Raw genomic sequence first — 18,532 nt, forward strand, 5'->3', positions numbered from 1 at the left:
CCTAAAGTGCACTCTTTCTCACCTAGAGAAGTTTGAAATTTATAAAGTACATAGAAAATCCACATACATTAATTATTACAATCAGATACCTTTTTTGTAATGCTTGCTGTCAATTTTTTGAGATTTAATTATGTGTGTTCCTTTATTAATTGTTCATTTTTATTATATGTATTTTATTTTTTAATTTTATTTATATACTTATTGCTTTTTATGCTGTTTTAAATTTCTTGTAATGTTTAAATTAAAATAAGAACATTTTATTTTTAAATTGTTTTTTTTTATTTGACAATACTGTTAATTGAAGAAGAATAGTCAAACTGATTATTAAAATTAAGAATGTTTTCAAATACATTGCTAGGATTACAAAGGTGGGGGTTTTTTTGGTCAATACTTTTCCTAGTTACATACCACCATTATGGAGATAAACATGGCTATGCTAACTAGGCAATATAGAAAACTGGTCCTTAAACTATGTAAAACAAGAGCTAAATTGGAATTTCTTGATCAGTGCATCTTGATGAGGTATATCTGATGTCAATTTATTACATTCATTTACCAGTAAGCTGTGACTCATTGCTTCCATGTTTGCGAGACCTCAGAAAGCGATCAGTAATGTACAATAATGGACATATACTGTTTGCATAGGCTGTTACCATGGGAATACACAACATAGTATGTTGTGGTTATATTCTAAGATGATAACATTATACAAGAAAATAGCTTGTCTAAAACAGACTAAATTAACTTATATGTGCAATTCTACATCTTTAACATTCTCTGGAATGGAAAAAGTAAGATTAACATGCTTAGTGAAGTGAGGAGTATATAAGATTCCTTTGAAGGAGTACTGATTTGGTTGCAATTTTGAATACATTTATTCAACCACAGTCTTTCAAAATAAGACTATCAGATCACAAACATGATATCAATAAAAAGAAACACAACACTGTCCTAGCTATGTTCACAACTGATAATGACATACATGCCCTCCTTGACAGAGCTTTCATCATCAAATGATCAAAACATTCTGACTTCATCAAGATACTTAAAGCCTTGGAGATTTTTAAATCTGAGAAAAAGGGTCATTGCATTAATTTTAAAGATAAGCAACAACTATCTTAGATGTGGCAATCTCTTTGTGACCAATTATGATATATCAGGAGGTAATAATATTATAACTGAATGTTCTCATGTATATTTATACAATTTGATTTTGTTACTTTTTTAGTTTTGTGTTTATTTTTAATCAATCTTGTACCTTGCTGTATTTTATTTTTTTATGTATTCGAAAGTTATTTCATTTAATTTTTCAATAAAGCCGTTGTTTGATTCATTTATAGTAGAGACTCGTTAATTGGAACCCCGGTAATCGGAACGATTTTCAGTCGGACTGTGTCATGCTGAATTGAACGTTTTTGATACTAAATTTACTTCTAAAGTATAATTTTCATGTTTTTATATTCTTCAATATATTTATTTTGTTTGTACAAAATGCAGAAATAATTTTTAACGATACGATAGCCTCGATTATTATTATAAAAATTTTCGTTAGGCTTAAAATCAACGAAAATTCAACACGAAGCGACACACAACGGAGAAAAATTTGAACATCGGACAGGTTAATATATTTATTCGTACATAATCGGTAATCGGAACAAATCACTAATCTGAACCCCAGTCCCCAATTGATTCCGATTTTCGGTTCTCTACTGTATTACATCATCAAATATACAGACTTGAAGATCTCCATTTGAAGATTCAAAATGTTAGTTTAAAAGGTTTCTGTTTCACATTAAACCTCACTGGAATTAAGGCTTTTTGGTAGATATGTTTGTTGGTGGTGATGCTTGCTGGGTAAACACTGCATAAGAATGATTCTGCATTTTGTGCCTATCAGGCTTTCATCAATACTAATCTTCTGATGAGGTATATAATGATGTAGATCATGCAAACAGGATATTTAGACAAGTGGTTTATATTTTGCACATGGATCATATCCTGGTTCAGTGAGGCTTGGCATTCATTTGTTATTTACAAGATTAAAAAAGTGCAGCAAATGGGCAAAACAGTGCTTCAATGGTCTGTGGACCACCAGTTGCTGACTTGCTCTAGATTGGTAGTGATGTATTTAAAAAACACCACTAAATCAATATTGGCGTGAAGTTAATTTACCTCCAAGCCTGTTACCGATGTGACCTCCATAAACGTTTTCAAACCCTAAAAGGTTCTAACGAATTGTTTTTTCATTGTTTTTGGAGGTAAACTGGTAACAAGGTTTGGAGGTATGTAAATTAACTTCACTCCAATATTGATTTAGTGATGTTTTTTAAATACATCACTACCAATCCTAGAGGATTACATGTACACTGTCACTAAATCCAGAACAATGTTTGTAAAAATTTTTTTGTTTTCAAGTTATGAACTGGTGATGATTTATTTGGTGAGTGGTATAGTGAAGGACAACCTTGACAGATTCTCCAAAGCCAAATTTCAATTAAATTTGAACAATCCAAATGTAGAAATCTTCGAAACTTTGACTGAACTCCTTTTTCTGAGTGCTTACAAGATATGCTTTATTGGTTTCAGTTGATGTTGAATGGAGTTTCTCCACATACAAGGATCTCCTGCTTCAGCAACATACTTTTGACAGCGTTGAAATGTGCATAATCCACTAAAACAAGACCCAAGTTGGTTAAGACCCAGTAAATGTCATGTTAACCTCCTAAATATGGTTACTTTATGATATTTGCTGTAGTGTTGGATGTTCATGTAACTGGCTTAAACCTAATAAATGCATTTTATCAACACTTTTTTCTGCACCTTTCTGTATGCTTCAGAATGTTTTTCCTTTTCTGACCATAATTTTGCACTTAAAAATCTGTTCACTGGTAATCATTATCTATAGAATCTAAAAATTCTATAACATTCAAGTCATCTAATTTAGAACTCAGAGATACCATCATTGACTAAAGCTGAAAAATCTCTATATAATAAAAAATAAATAAAAGGCTTTGCATACTATAAAAATATAAAAACTTAAAAATAAACTAGGCATAAAAAAACTAACTGGTTAAATATAAAAAATAAACTAAATAACTATAAAAATAACATAACAAACTAAATAAAAAAAACGTAAAATATAAAATTATTCTAAAGATACTACATCAAAAATTAATTATTAATAATAATTTTAATAATAAATAAACTAAAACTCATTTATATTAAAAAAAATGCAGTAAATCTCAAATAAAATAAGATACTATCCCACAATACAAGAAAAACACTTCAAACAGGCTGAGAAAAGCAAAACAGAATGGTGGCAAGTTGGAAATTTCTTTTGTCTAGAAAAATTATTGGTCATAGATGAAACAATACTGTCTGGTAGAAATGTGTGAATTAAACCATCTAGAACCTTTGACTGGTCAGAATATTCTAGGAAATGCCATTATAGATAAATTCTGATAATTCCCATAAACCAATATATTAGCATGCTGTGCCTGTTAACAGAAAATGGATGCTGATTTATTGGCAGGTTGGGCATTTAAAGGTTAAGCAATGACAAAAGCAAGGTTACAAGAATGGGGTTCCAGGGTATACATGTTCTTCATTAGGGATGACAAGTTCAATAGAAATTTGTAGTATGTCTAGGCTACCAATAGGTTGTTGCTCAGCAGGTTGAAAAAATATAAATATACCACTGGGAGGGGAAATCCAGTAACATCTCTAGCTGTGTGTGCATCAGGACCATAAGTTAAAGTTAAGTAAGTTCTACTAATAAATCTGGTGTATCTGAACAGTCTAAAACTATTGGAGGTTTACAAATGACATGGACTTCATTTCTGCTGCATGGAAGACTTTACAACAATCCATGATCATCCTTTGAGTCATTCCTTCAAATCTCTCACCTCAAAGTTTGTAAATCTCATTATCACAGATATATTGTATTTTTATTGTATTATAGTGATTTCCTTTTTTTGGTCACTGTATGTTTAACTAACTTTGCATTCACACATTGGTGGTGGTGTGGCCGTTGGCCATAATATTGTATATATGTACAGTAGAGCGTTGTTTAACCAAAACGTCGGTTAACCGGAAGCTTTCCAGTCAGACTGTGTCGTGCTGAATCGAACGTTTTTGATACTAGATTAACTTCTAAAGTATAATTTTTTTTGTTTTTATATTTTTCAATGTATTCATTTTGTTTGTACAAAATAAAGAAATAATTTTTAACGATACAGTAGCCACGATTATTATTATAAAAATTTTAGTTAGGCTTAAAATCGACGAAAATTCAACGCAAGGCGACATGCAACAGAGAAAAATTTCAACATGGGATAGGTTAATATATTTTTTCGTACATAATTGGTTAACCAAAAAATAAGTTATCCGAATAACCCCAGTCCCCAATTGATTTGGATAAACAACGCTCTGCTGTATTTATTAATTTAAGTTAGTTTTAGCCTTTCTCTTTTTTTCCTTTGTTCTAACTTCTTCTAGAACTTTCCTTCCCAACCCTTTTTTCCCATGGTTGGAATTACCAATTTGGAGAAACCAGAAGAACAAACGAAGAGATAAGACCCTGGAGTGGGTGAAAGAATTGGACAGGACATTCTTGGTTGAGCTCTTGAGGAGAACAGATGTGAGAAGATAGTGCTCCAGGTTGCGAGTAGGCCAACTGGAGACTGTGAAGAGTTGAGAGATTTATAAAGAAGAATTCCTGATGGTAACTGTGAAAGAAGATACTAAATTAGTACCAGACAAAATCTACAAAAAAGGCAATGACTAAAGTCTCAAGGAAAAGTTCAAAGTGGTATCCCACCCAAGTTTGTGAAGGCAAGAAAAACCCTTTGGTATTTCAATCTTCCTCTCATTCTATCAATCTTTGCTACTACCCTTCCTATTCCCCTCCTTAGTTATAAGTAATATAAGTATTAGTTGTAAGTTTCGGCCCGCGTATTGTTGTTGTGCTATATATATTATTGTTTGTTAAGCAAGTACTTAGCGACTTTGTGTAAAGAAGGTATTTGTGGAGTTGGGATCCTAAAGAACTTGTTTATAAGTGAAAATAAAATACTTAAAGACTGCCCGAAACAAAGTATTTATTATACAATTTCACTCGCTGGTCTATGTACTTGTCGTTATAAATAAATTAGAAACCAATTTGATGTTCGTATGTATTTTAAAAAACTTTTTTAAAATTTGGAACATTCTATATTTAAGCATTCTTTTTAAAATGTTCTATATTGAAACATTCTTTCTAGATGTAATCTGATAAAGGCCTCCAAGTTTCATTAACAGTTATTATTATCCACCTGTAATATTAGACTTATTATATCAGTCATAATGGAATTGTCATCTGTTTAGGAAATTATCTTTTATTGACTTATTTTTAAAACTTGGTGATAAACAACGAGGTGTGAAGCAATTGAAATAAACAGTTAATAAAGGCCTACTGAATAAAATTTGTTTTTATGCTGGAACTATAAGGTATGAAATTATAAATTAACTAAATTTCCAGTTAGTGCCTGTCTTGTCTTATTGTAGAGTTAGAACAAAACTGGAAGGGGTGTGCCTGGAGGTTTGCACAATTGGCATGAAATGACCCAATTCTAAGATCTCATTGTTGGATTTATACCTGGACAAATACATATGTAGTATTTTTGAAAATTTCTTTATACCATATGTTTGGTACATAATTAAAGTGTGTAATACATATTGATGTTACAAATTCCTCATATTTAAAAAATGGCTGATTTTATTTTTTGTTTTTTTTCCTGGTATATTTAGTGGCAAAATGAACAAAATTGGTTCAGATAAAGTTGAAATCAGTTTAATGCAGATTTAGATTAGTGAGTGTGCACTGTATAGATACCAAAGAAAGGAGCATTGTAATGTTTAGTAATTAGTTTACTTTGAGAATAATTGGAGTAGTAGAAAAAGAACATGCAAAAGGTTAGTTACTTATAAAAGATGTTTTTAGTAAAATAATCAGCACACAATAATAATAACAATAAAACTTACTGTAGATGTGAATAAGAAAGAAAATATAAGCCCATTAGAGAACATACTAACTTATATTGGGTTTGCATATAGGAATTTGAATATCAGGAAAAAGTATTAAAATCCTGATCCAAGTATCGGGATTCAGTAATAGGAGGTGACCCAAAAAACATAAATCAAGAAACATTTATATAAAAATGAGAACTGAATTTTATCCCAATTTATTTCACTAATGTAACAAAATAATAACCAATTAAAGGACAAGATCGTATCGGCATTAAACAATTTAGTTAATATTACCTGTGGAATTGAAGATGGTGATGGGGAATTTTTTCCCTAGATACTAGACTGCGACAGGGAAAATTTTTTTCCCTACATTCAAGATGGCTGCGGTAATCTCGAATCAGAATTCTCAAGTGATAATCTCAAAGTAGAATACCAAGTGATCTAAATGTTAGGGGGCGTACCTGTACTATCTGTCACATTATGCAAATTAATAAATTTTCCCATCTCCGTCTAGTATCTAGGGGAAAAAATTTCCCTGTCGCCATCTTTGATACCACAGGTAACATTAACCTAATTATTAATACTTTAAATAGTTTTAGCAGTTTGTAATGAAAATTGAAATCAACAGGCAGTAGCTCAATCAGTAAAATGCAAGGATTTCAGTATTTTTCACGTGAAGGTGAAGAATGCGAGTTCAATTCTTGTGGAAATCAATAATTTTTCGATAAATTTTTGAAAAGTTTTGCTTTAAGTAGAAGTTTTATCCAAATGATTTCCGAGAGTGAGTTAGCAGTTGTGGCTTAGTGGTTAGAATGAAGGATTTTTCTCAAATAATAAAATTGAAGAAATTTTATGCTTTGGGTTCAATTCCAATTTCTATTTTGCCACTTAATATTGTGATTCTGTCATATGTATATACATATTTATATTAATTGTAATTATTTAATAAAAAGTAACTAAAATAAAATTTTTCTTTGTTGACCTAAGTAGGAATTGACTTTAAAAAAATTTTTTTTATATTACTTGTGTACTGTATTTAGTTGTGTATAAGATGATGTTGCATATAGGATGAGGTATGACTTTAAAGATCAAAATAAAGAAACTTAGATTTATTAATTCAATTCTAATTTTATTTCATTTAATCACAAATAAAATATTTTCAAATGCACATATTAAGGCATCAACCATATTTTCTTGACACTATCATCTTTTGTCTACTTGGACTCTCCCTCCGAAGCTGCATTACAACTTTCCTCTTTTTCACCCACACTCCACAAAGCATCATCCTCTGATCTGTCGAGTGAATTTGAAATACAGTATTTCTTGAATGATTTTGCTATCAGCTCTTGAGGAATGCTTTTCCATGCACCTGATACCCACATTGCATAACCAAAAGATTATAATGTGCATAACCGGAAAAAGTTTATTTTAATGATTCAGAATGTGCAAATATTCATTAAAAACACCAATTTAACAAATATGAATATCTACATTTATAATCATTGCTAAGTGGCTAGCTATTTTCAGACCATTTCTTTGAAAGCGACAGTCACCTTGACCTCATTAGCACTCTATTATAATGTCAGCATAAACTATACACAGTTCACAAAAATTATTGCAAAAACACAAAGAATCCTTCACCCATGAGTATAGGATGACCTAGGTTTTTGAAGCAGTGAAAAATGAATAAAAATCTTGTCTTATACACGAGTAAATACAGATTTTCTACAGTAAATACTGCAGAAAATCACAGTAATTTTTGTGTGTGTGTAACTTGAATAATAATTCTAATTTTAAATTGTTTTTTAATGTAGGAAGAAAGACATTGATGATATAATTATGAATATCATCACAGAGAGTAAGCAAAATGAGAATTCAGAAGAAGAAAGTCCTGAAGAAGAAGGTTCAGATGAAGAATATGAATCAGAGAGTGAGGTAAAAATCTTTAGGCTTATTTATAAATTAGTTTATTTGAATATATAATCATAAAATTATTACATTTAAATTTATTTCAAAATTTTGGTGTTTTATCTTTTAGGAAATGTAAATAAGAATTTGCTATAGGCCTATTAAATATATGAAGCAAAAAAGAGTAAATATTACAAAACGATCTTTCTCACTTTTTCTAGCAAATTTTTAATTTCAGCTATTTTGAATAGCCTTTCTCAAGTTTAATGTAACAAAATAGCTAAAAGTGTTATTTTGTTTAAATTAAAAATTTGCTAGAAAAAATGAAAGGTGTTTTATAATATTATCTAGAAGTTCTAGCTTACAGTGCATAGAATTAAAAAGAGTAAATGTTTAATTTACAGCAGTGTTTCTCAACTACTAACAAATCGTTACCCCCTTCACTTTGTAACAAATTTTGTTGGGCATTGTTAGCTCGCCCCTCAAATTCGTATTGCATTGAATAGACTAGTGACTAGTATATAATGTTATTTGTTTAATTATTGTACAATATAACAAATAAAATATCTAATTATTCTTAATATAATATTTTACTATATCACCCAAAAAATTGTTTTTTGCCCTCCAAAATATAAATTATTACTAATCACCCTCCAACATGGAAAATTGCCCACATGGGACAATGGGGCAATATTGCCCCCATTGAGAAACACTGATTTACAGAATTCCAGTTATTTACTGAGATTAACACTTTTTGAAACTAGCTTCTTATCTTCAGATACAAACTGAACAGAACATACAGAGAATACTACAGGTATTTAAGTGAAGAACATGTAATGTACCACATGACACAAAAGGTGAGGTTACACAATTTAGGGTTCAAATCAAGTACACCTATCCCTTGATTTACACGGAAGATAGATTCCCAAGAAAAACGTGTAAATCGAATTTGTATCTTTTTGAATGTAAAACCGTGTAAATTGAAAAGTATGCAAAAAACGCATAATTTCGTTGTTTATTAATTATGAATTTTTTTCAGTTTTTTAAAGGTACATAAACCAAACAAAAATATTGAAAGGCAAAAAAAATATATTCTTTCTATTAATTAAATACAAAGTATCAATACAAAGGAACAAAAAATAAAATCTGAAAGATTCATAAAAATGTAATGTAATTGTGTAATGTAATGTAATGTAAAAAAATGTAATTAAAAATAATATAATCGTTTGTTACTTATGAATATGAAAAATTAAAATTTTCTGGTTTAAAACTATGTGCAATGAATGCAACTTTGTGCGTATGGGGGAGTACCCTATATCGGTTTATTGGTTACTATTTGACGGATTGAAATAAAACTGTCACCTAGTATCCTAAATATCAACTATAACATACAATTAAGCTGGATTGGAATATAGATGTAGATTAGAGTTAAAAATTGTTCCTTTTGATCATAACCAGTTTATTTTCTACATTTATTTTTTAAACCTGTAAAAGTGAAAACATGTAAAAAAAGTACCGTGTAAAACGAGGGATAGGTGTACTAGCAGTGGTGATATTCGGCGGGTTCGCACAGGTTTGCCTGAACCCGTTGTTAAAGTTTTCCGAACGGGTTCGGGCGAACCCGTTGTTAAAATTTTCAGTTTTCCGAACCTTGTTAAACACACAGAACATTTCTCAGTGGGTTTGTTTTTTTTTTTTTAAATATATTAAAATATGCGTATTATACTCTGTAATACTACTAAACTAGGGCCTTTAATCGCGATCGATTCAAGAGTGTTTTTGAAAGTAGATCCAGTCATAAGAGAGATCCCAGAATGCCACGCGCGCGAGACAATACAATATGGCTGTGGAACACGTGTCGGGCTATGGACAGCGAAAGAAAAAGTACAATGTATCTCGAGAGATGATGTGCCTATTCCTAGAAGCGCCATATTGCGGTAAAGAATTTCTCTGCCTTAAATAATAATAATAATAATAATAATAATAATAATAATAATAATAATAATAGCAGCTCTAAAACACTATTGTTACCTGGCCTTCTCCCATGGCTTGTTACGTTCTAAATACGCCACTGATTGTTAGATATATGGTTGCAAGAAAAGGTATTGTATTTATTTCTAGCCAAAACTTCCAATTTGTTTGTCGGTGATTGTCAGGTAAAAATTTTCTGCTAGTGAACCCCTTGTTAAATATTTCGAATATCACCACTGTGTACTAGGGTTGCCACCTCATAACTTAGTCTTGCCTGGAGACGACTTCTGACTTCCGGAGAAATTTCCGACCCCCCCCCAACTTAATTAAACATATATATAATAAAATGTATTAATTAAAAAAATTAAAAAAAACTATTGGATGTCATTTTTCACATCAGAAAGCAGTAAAGTTATTTAAAGCTACTTTCTGATAGTAAGCCCCGTACACTATAGTAAGTAATATCCGTACACTAAAACTTTAGAATGATGAATGAAATTTGATTTTTAAAAATCCCATAAAAAACAAGCATTAATTGTGCATCATTAAAAGTTGATTAAAATTGCGATAAAAATTTTTTGTGCAGGTAAAAATTTCTGAAAAAAATTTGGAGACTTAAAAAACATCTAAAAATAAAAAAAAAATTTTTGAGGGTTCAACAGATTGTTTGTTATATAACCTGCTCGAGTCTGACTCTAACTATATACTATAACTTACTATTAATCTTCAACCAACATGAACACTGATTATCAAACTGTCACCTAATGTAGGCTATATCATGTCACTCTCATACATCTCTTGACAGAACAGTCACAAGAGAGAGTAAAACTACATAGCACACAGCAGTACTGTACCTACACCAGTTATAGATGTTATGTTTTTAAGTCAACGACCACTGCATTAGTAATTTGGTACACAAGGGAAGAAATATATTCAATGGTTTCCATATAATTTTGTACATATTCATTTCAACTTGCACAACCTGGAGAAATATTAATTGAGCTCGGAGATAACACTGAATCCCGGAGTCTATGGGTCAAACCCGTATAGGTGGCAACCCTATCAAGTACCAGGCCTGGACTTAATGGGAAGCAAAATATAATGATCCAAAATAACACTTATATAAGTAAAAATACACAGTAAATATTTATTAGATTGAACAGTGTTATTTATATATAAACAACAATGATTATAACAAGAATTAGTAATAAGTATATATTTCAAATATTCCAAAAAAAGTTGAGATCAATTATAAACAAAATAAACAATTATTCAAATAAATTCTTTATCATATAAATCAATCAAATCGCCACCAAAATACTTAAGCAGAGAATATTCTTCTTACAAGCTGATTGCTTATCAAGGAATGCCAGACAATTTGCTTTGATGAAAGTCACTGTCAGGAGCTATACCACACTGTTGAATGGGTATGTCATCTTTTATCTGTCTACCAGTGTAACTCCGTATTGCTATATTTACATGTCCACACATCACAGGATTAGTCACTGATGTAAATTAGTGTCTTTTAGATTTTTTATTTTTGAATTTAGCACATTGAGGGTTTCTTAGGAGTTTGTCCTTTAAGAAAAAAGGCCCCAAAAAGAAAATAACTAACTAAAAATAACACCCAAAACATAAAATAACAATCAGATTTCAACTTTTTACAAACGAACAAAACATGTAAATAAAACATTCTAACATCATTCTATTTGACGTTTTTTATTCTCTGTATGTTCTGTTCAATTTGGATCTGAAGATGAAATGCTAAAGTACTGAAATGTATTTAATTTTATAGAGTTTACAAGAGTCTAATTATTTATTAAGTTGCGTTTTTTATATATATTTACTCGTATATAAGATGATTTCACATATAGGATGAGGTGTGACTTTAAAGATCAAAATAAAGAAAATTAGATTTATTAATACAACTCTAATTTTATTTCGTTTAATCACAAATAAAATATTATCAAATGCACATAAATGCATTAAACTTTAAGGAAAAAATCTTGTAAAATCGATAACATATTCCTCTACTGTACACAATTTAAAGAATTTTTAAAATCTGTTAATGGTCACTTAATATGATAAACCCTTACATAAGATAACCTTTGTAGTTATATAAATCAAATTCTATAATACAGTAACCCCTTGTTATATTGTGCTTGTCTGGAGACAAACAAAAAGCGCAATATAACCGAGTACTAAAAATTCTGGGCTTTTACTAAACAGATTATACATGCTATGGAATCTCTATCCTCTATTCTTTCATCAGCAAGTATTTCTGATATAAAATAAGATTAGTTTTGCAATACTGAATTTTATTTTATATCAGAAATACTTGCCGATGAAAGGATAGAGATTCCATAGCATGTATAATCTGTTTAGTAAAAGCCCAGAATTTTTAGTACTCGGTTATATTGCGCTTTTTGTTTGTCTCCAGACAAGAACAATATAACAAGGGGGTTATCTTATGTGAGGGTTTATCATACTAAATGACCATCTAACAGATTTAAAAAATTTTTTTAAATTGTGTACAGTAGAGGAATAAAGAATTTTTAAAGTGTGTTAGATTGTTCACTTGATATGATAAACTTGTAAGATAACTTTTGTAGTTATATTATAGTATATAACTTATATAACAAATATTAAAACAAAAACTATATAAAGAGTTTGGTTATTTTAGCCTTTTATTGTCATGTTTATCACAATACTTGGATGGTATGAAATGACATGATTTCATTGGTGAAGCAGATAGCAATTGAAAATATGATATCTTTCATCACACAAAATCCTTTGAAACTCCAGTGATTCATGTTTACAAAACAGCGAATGTTTTCGACCCCATCTGGGTCTTCCTCAGGCTACGGTTATAAGGAATTCGAATACGTGTGAAACGGAACAAGAAATCAAAACAATTGAGATTCAAAATTTAGAATAGCAAAGATAAGATTGAAAATGGAACATTATGCTCGTGCTGAAATGACAGATAAACACACGTAACATCATGTTTGTGAAACTGTGAATACATGTGAAATATACCCAATGCAAAATCAGTTATGGGGGTGCCCTCATAACAAAATTTCCATGTGTGAGAGATGTTGACTGCATCCTTAGAATTGATGCACGTGTTATGTAATCCCGCTTTATATATTTCGAGAGGACACACTTGACTTGAACATGCATTGGGGGTATATGCTGTTCTGCTTTGGGATGACAGATTTAATAGCCGTTTGGTTTATGTGGGCTCTCAAACACTCTCTTCATAAACTGCTTTGTGAGCACAAATACGACATTGCCAATAAAAAAACACACCACCGCCCTTGCAACTGTTGCCACAGAACCGGGAATCACAGCTGATCTACAAAATGCCCGTCTGATCAAATTCTCACACCGTATGGATCAGCTCAGAACCATGGAGACTCTCAAAATATATAAAGTGGGATTACATAACATGTGCATCAACTCTAAGGATGCAGTCAACATCTCTCACACATGGAAATTTTGTTATGAGGGAACGCACCCCCATAACTGATTTCACATTGGGTATATTTCACGTGTATTCACCTTTTCGCAAACATGATGTTATACGTGCTTATCCGTCATTTCAGCACGAGCATAATGTTCCATTTTCAATCTTATCTTTGCTATTCTAAATTTTGAATCGCATTCGTTTCGATTTCTTGTTCCATTTCACACGTATTCAAATTTCTTTATAACTGTAGCCTGAGGAAGATCTGGATGGAGTCAAAAACGTTTGCTGTTTTGTAAACACGTATCACTGGAGTTTCAAAGGTTTTGTGTGGTGAATTATATTTGCTCCCAGTATTTGCTAAGAAGTTCATTTGTTATCTGAAAAAATTTAAGATATCATATTTTTTCTAATCTTAGCACTAACAAACTATACCATTCACAGCTGAATATCAAACAGTAATCTGCCAGCAAATCAAATTTTATGAAAAATGGACTAAACATTCAAACTCTGCCCCTGGAAAATCACTTGAAACATACTTTGTGCTCACCATTAACCTTGTATTATGTAATTTTTCTATTCAAATGCCACCATACTGCTGAGTTCGATAGGAAGAAGGGGTTGAAGTTAATTTGACCAAAAATAGTAGTCATTGACCTCCTGGAAGAGAGGGTGGTAAACAACTACTGACTATAATACTAGTCTACTATTAGTATTTGAAAAGTGTTCTGTGTTGGATAGGTTGAGATGACCCTGCATGTAATTGAAGTTTCTAACCTTAACATTCAAGTAACTTCATATAAGACTTGGTTAAATAAAAAAAATTCTTGTAAAAATAAGAGACTAGTTGCTTTTATGTGATCCCGTAAATAAAACTGATGAAACCAGGTTGAAAAAATAAAGATCAGCAAAAACATGTAAGAAAAGGAAACTTTTGAATGTTGTGGCATAAGCATACTGGAAGCAGATTTGACATTAAAACTCAACATGTGAATAAAGTGCACATTCACACACTACAACTACAGGAAATTTTGAATGAAACAATGTCACCATGATAATAAATAGGAAAAATAATCAGCTGCACAGAAAAAGACTTCCAGCTCTACTTTGTGCCTTAAAATCATTGTACATATATTAATTTGGCTGAACATTAGAATGTCTTTAAGCAGTATCAGTGAAAAGTTTGGGCAATGGCTTTATGAGTTAATAAGGGAGGTGAAATTAGAGAAGGGGACAGGGTGTCCAGGTTTCATCGTATTTAGGTATGTCCTCGTAAATATCATGTTTATAGAAAAAGATTAGAATTACTCTGGTTTATTTAGTTATGGCAACGTGACATGCGAGTGATCTGCCAAGAAGGATGCATCCCAGGAAAACTTTTATGTAAAACGTTAGATATGGAAAATTAAATACTTAGATTTTTCACAGTGTAACACTTTCCACTCCACACAGGCAAGTGCTACCTGTTGCAATAATAGTGTATCTATTTTGTGCTACATCATTGTGACAGTAATTAAGTGAATACAATATACAGTCGACTCTGCATAAGTCGACACCCCAAGGGGAAGTGGAAATGTGTCAAGTTATCCAATGTGACGACTAAAGCAAAGTTGGAAAAAACTACAATTAATAAAATACAGTAGTGCGTTATACAGTAGTATAGGCTTACAATACACTGTGTCCTCCATTTACAATTACTCTGTAGATGAAAAACTGAAAAATTCGTTTAGTGTTGTTTGTTTTGAGCACTTAACTGTCTCAACTTTCTTTTTCAACGATCACGAATGCCTTTAAAACATCATCTTCGCAATTGTCAATTGTTGGCAAATAACATCTAAGGATTCTTAATGCCTCTGGCATGAGAAAATGCAAAATTGGATTTTGGTGTGACGTTGATGTAGATTGTATATTTTCTTTTTATCTGTTTTTATTATTTTATACATAAAAATACATAAAATGTTAAGGCATTTTTATTAATATGTGTGTGTATATATATATATTAATGACAATAATATATTAATTATATATTAATTAATAAATAGAGTCCCCCTCCTGAAAAAATGAATTCACTCTGCACATGTGGTGCAGAGTGAATTCATTTTTTCACTCTGCACATGTGGTGCAGAGTGAATTCATTTTTTCAGGAGGGGTTGATGACTTGTCGGAGAGTGGGACAGCAAAAGTGTGTCGACTTATCCAGTAGTGACGAGTTAAATGGTGTCGAGTAAATCTGAGTTTTTTAACATTAATGCCTATGTAAGTTGGCCAGGACCACAGAAAAGTGACTACTTAACCGATGGTGTCGAGTTATCTGGATGTCGACTTATGCGGACTCAACTGTATATATAATACACACACGCACACCTATATATATATACCTCAAGATACGTCATTTGTCAAAAAAGTATATGGAAAAATGAAAATCAAGTTTAAATCATTTTATTTGACTTTACATCCGTCCACCACAAATATTGAAGTCATAATATCACTAGAAAAGCATTAAAAGCACATAAAATCATTAAAATATGTACATTTACAGTAAATGTTAATATAATCATCATCCTAGAGAACGAAACGTGAAAACATCTGTGTTTCTGTGTTGTCGTCTTATTTAGCGGTCTTTAAGTGCTCATTATTGGCGTTTTCCACCATAGTTTTGACTTGCATCTTAACTACACAAGTAAATTTGACTTACGTCGTTTTCAACGTGTTATTTTCTTAAATTATTTGCCAATAGATGGTGCTTCATGTAAAGGCAAACAAATCAAATGTAGAGAGAAATTAATTGATAAATAGAAATATATTCCATCCAATCAATATTTATGGATGGGGCATATGACATTATCTAAGTTAGAAGTATGTGAACATAACTGCTGAGTTTCATATCAATTAATGATGTTAAATGAATGAATGTTTGGTTGAATGGCTTAGTGTACAAATAAACATTCTCATTTATATTTATAGATAAAGAAAATACAGACCATTTGGTTAACTTGGATTACAGTTAAGCAAAGTTTGGTTGATTGGTTCTGTAATTTTAAATATGTAATATTTATATTTGTGTTAATTTTAAAAATTTATAATTTTATGTTTATTAAAATTTTAACTGTTGTTCAATACTATAACATTTGATTTTCCATTGCAAGAATTTTCTGTAACTAAAGCTGATAAAAAAAAAAGTCAAAACATTTTTACTGATAGTTTTATATTGTAAAAATTTGTTTTATATATTAGGAAGATGTACCAAAAAAGAAACCAAAAGTGACAGAATCGAAAAAATCCAAGGTATGTGTTTAATAAATTTGTTTTACAATACTTAATAAATATTTAGAATTTAACTATATTTTGATAAAGGTAATTCATTTTTGTTTTCAAAAATTACTAAATTAAAATAAAAAGTGTTTTAACTTATCAAATGCTCTATTTATCTCTTTTAATTATAAGTAGATTGTTTATTTTAGAGTATATATATTTTATATCAACTCAGATTCTGTAAATTCAAAATTTTTTGGAAAGAAGTTTTTGTTGTATGAAAAAATAAATTTCAATATTTCAAGTTCACTGAATTCATGGAGAAACAGAAAAATCGAAAAAGTGCTACTGTATTTTTGTGGAATGAACAGCATGCCAGAAACCCTGGAGTTACTGGCATGCTGGTTAAACTGCAACTAAAATATAAAATTAATCAGATCTAACAAAACTAGTTGTTAGAAGAATGTTTTCTTTAACATTTAATTGAGTACAATAAAATAACAACATATTTGTGTTTTTGAATCAAATAATAAAATACACATAAAAAAAAGCACTTTTGGAATTTCAAAAGTATTTTAAGTTGTTAGAAAGAAGACAAAATGAAGAAATTAAACATATAAATGTAGTTTTTGATGTAATGCTGACAGTTTCAGTTTTAAAATAAAAATGTGTTTGTTTTTTGTATTGCACCTTCTAGAGAAGCATGTATAACCTCACTTAAACCGGCATGTGGGCTTTTACCATATAGAAATATCTGATTTCCTGGTTTCCTCCAGATAGACTGGCTTGTTTGACTTGAACAAGAATGATGAAAATGTTTATTTTGGCATTCATGAAGAAAAGAACACATTCATGGTTACAAATAACAAGATTAAAATACAGCAGAGTGTCATTTATCTGAATCAGTTGGGGACTGGAGTTGTTCAGATAACTTAATTTTTTTTGTATATAATCGGTTATCTGAAAAATATTAACCTATCCCATGTTGAAATTTTTCTGTTGCATGTTGCTTCGCGCTGAATTTTCGTTGATTTTAAGCCTAATGAAAATTTTTATAATAATAACTGTGGCTATTTGTATCGTTAAAAATTATTTCTTTATTTTGTACAAACAAAATAAATATATAAATATATTGAAAAATATAAAAACAAAAAAAAATGATACTTTAGAAGTTAATCTAGTATCAAAAATGTTCGATTCAGCACGACGCAATCCAACTGGAAAGCTTTTGGTTAACCAATGTTTCAGTTGATTGGCTTTCGGATAAATGACACTCTACTGTACAGGAAAATAACGCAATGAAAATTAAATATACAAATGTCTGAACAAAATAACCATTCACTCTGTAGTTATATATTAAAGCCAAAGGATTTCTGAATTAATAATAGCAGTAGTAATATAGCCTGATATAATTTGGCAGTTGTTTGGGTCAAATGTCTAAAGCAGTGGTTCTCAACCTTTCTGAAGACAGCGGAACATCATATACTTTTCATTACACGGAGTAGTAGTGGTTTGGGCCACTCTAATCACAAAATTCCCGTTTGATATAATGTATGGGCCACTCTAATCACAAAATTACTCCAAATGGCGCACACGAATCACAAAATTCTCATAGGATAACATGTATACTAAGTAAATTATTTCACAAATTGTCAAGTAAATTATATTTATTTTTCTGGCAAGTTAAGTTTTATTATCACAAAGTAATTTAATACTGAAATTTAGTTGAAAGATTTTTTATTTTTACTTTGCATTACAGAAAAATTGGATACAGTAAAACATTTAATAATTGTATCTTTCTCTCAGTTTTTCTAAACTGAGACATATATTTCTGACATTAAGTACAGCTATAAATTTTCACGATTGCTAACGATGTATTCCCTGGTTAAATTTTGATATTTTATAATGTGACACCAAAACAATTTA

The 18,532-nt window shown here is 30.5% G+C and overlaps 1 protein-coding gene across 1 annotated transcript in view; it reads left to right on the forward strand.

The window, feature by feature from the left end:
• LOC136973581 (uncharacterized) overlaps nucleotides 1–18,532 on the forward strand; it is a gene marked incomplete at its 3' end in the record, with an annotated part of 68,435 nt that overhangs the window by 8,697 nt on the left and 41,206 nt on the right. Inside the window, exons 3-4 of the mRNA XM_067268312.1 lie at nucleotides 7,821–7,941; nucleotides 16,589–16,639. Of these exons, the coding sequence (XP_067124413.1) occupies nucleotides 7,821–7,941; nucleotides 16,589–16,639 (172 nt within the window). The remainder of the gene's footprint in view (nucleotides 1–7,820; nucleotides 7,942–16,588; nucleotides 16,640–18,532) is intronic.

The sequence above is a fragment of the Centruroides vittatus genome, unplaced genomic scaffold, assembly GCF_030686945.1.
Source record: "Centruroides vittatus isolate TY-2023 unplaced genomic scaffold, ASM3068694v2 contig_3221, whole genome shotgun sequence".
NCBI lineage: Eukaryota > Metazoa > Arthropoda > Arachnida > Scorpiones > Buthidae > Centruroides > Centruroides vittatus.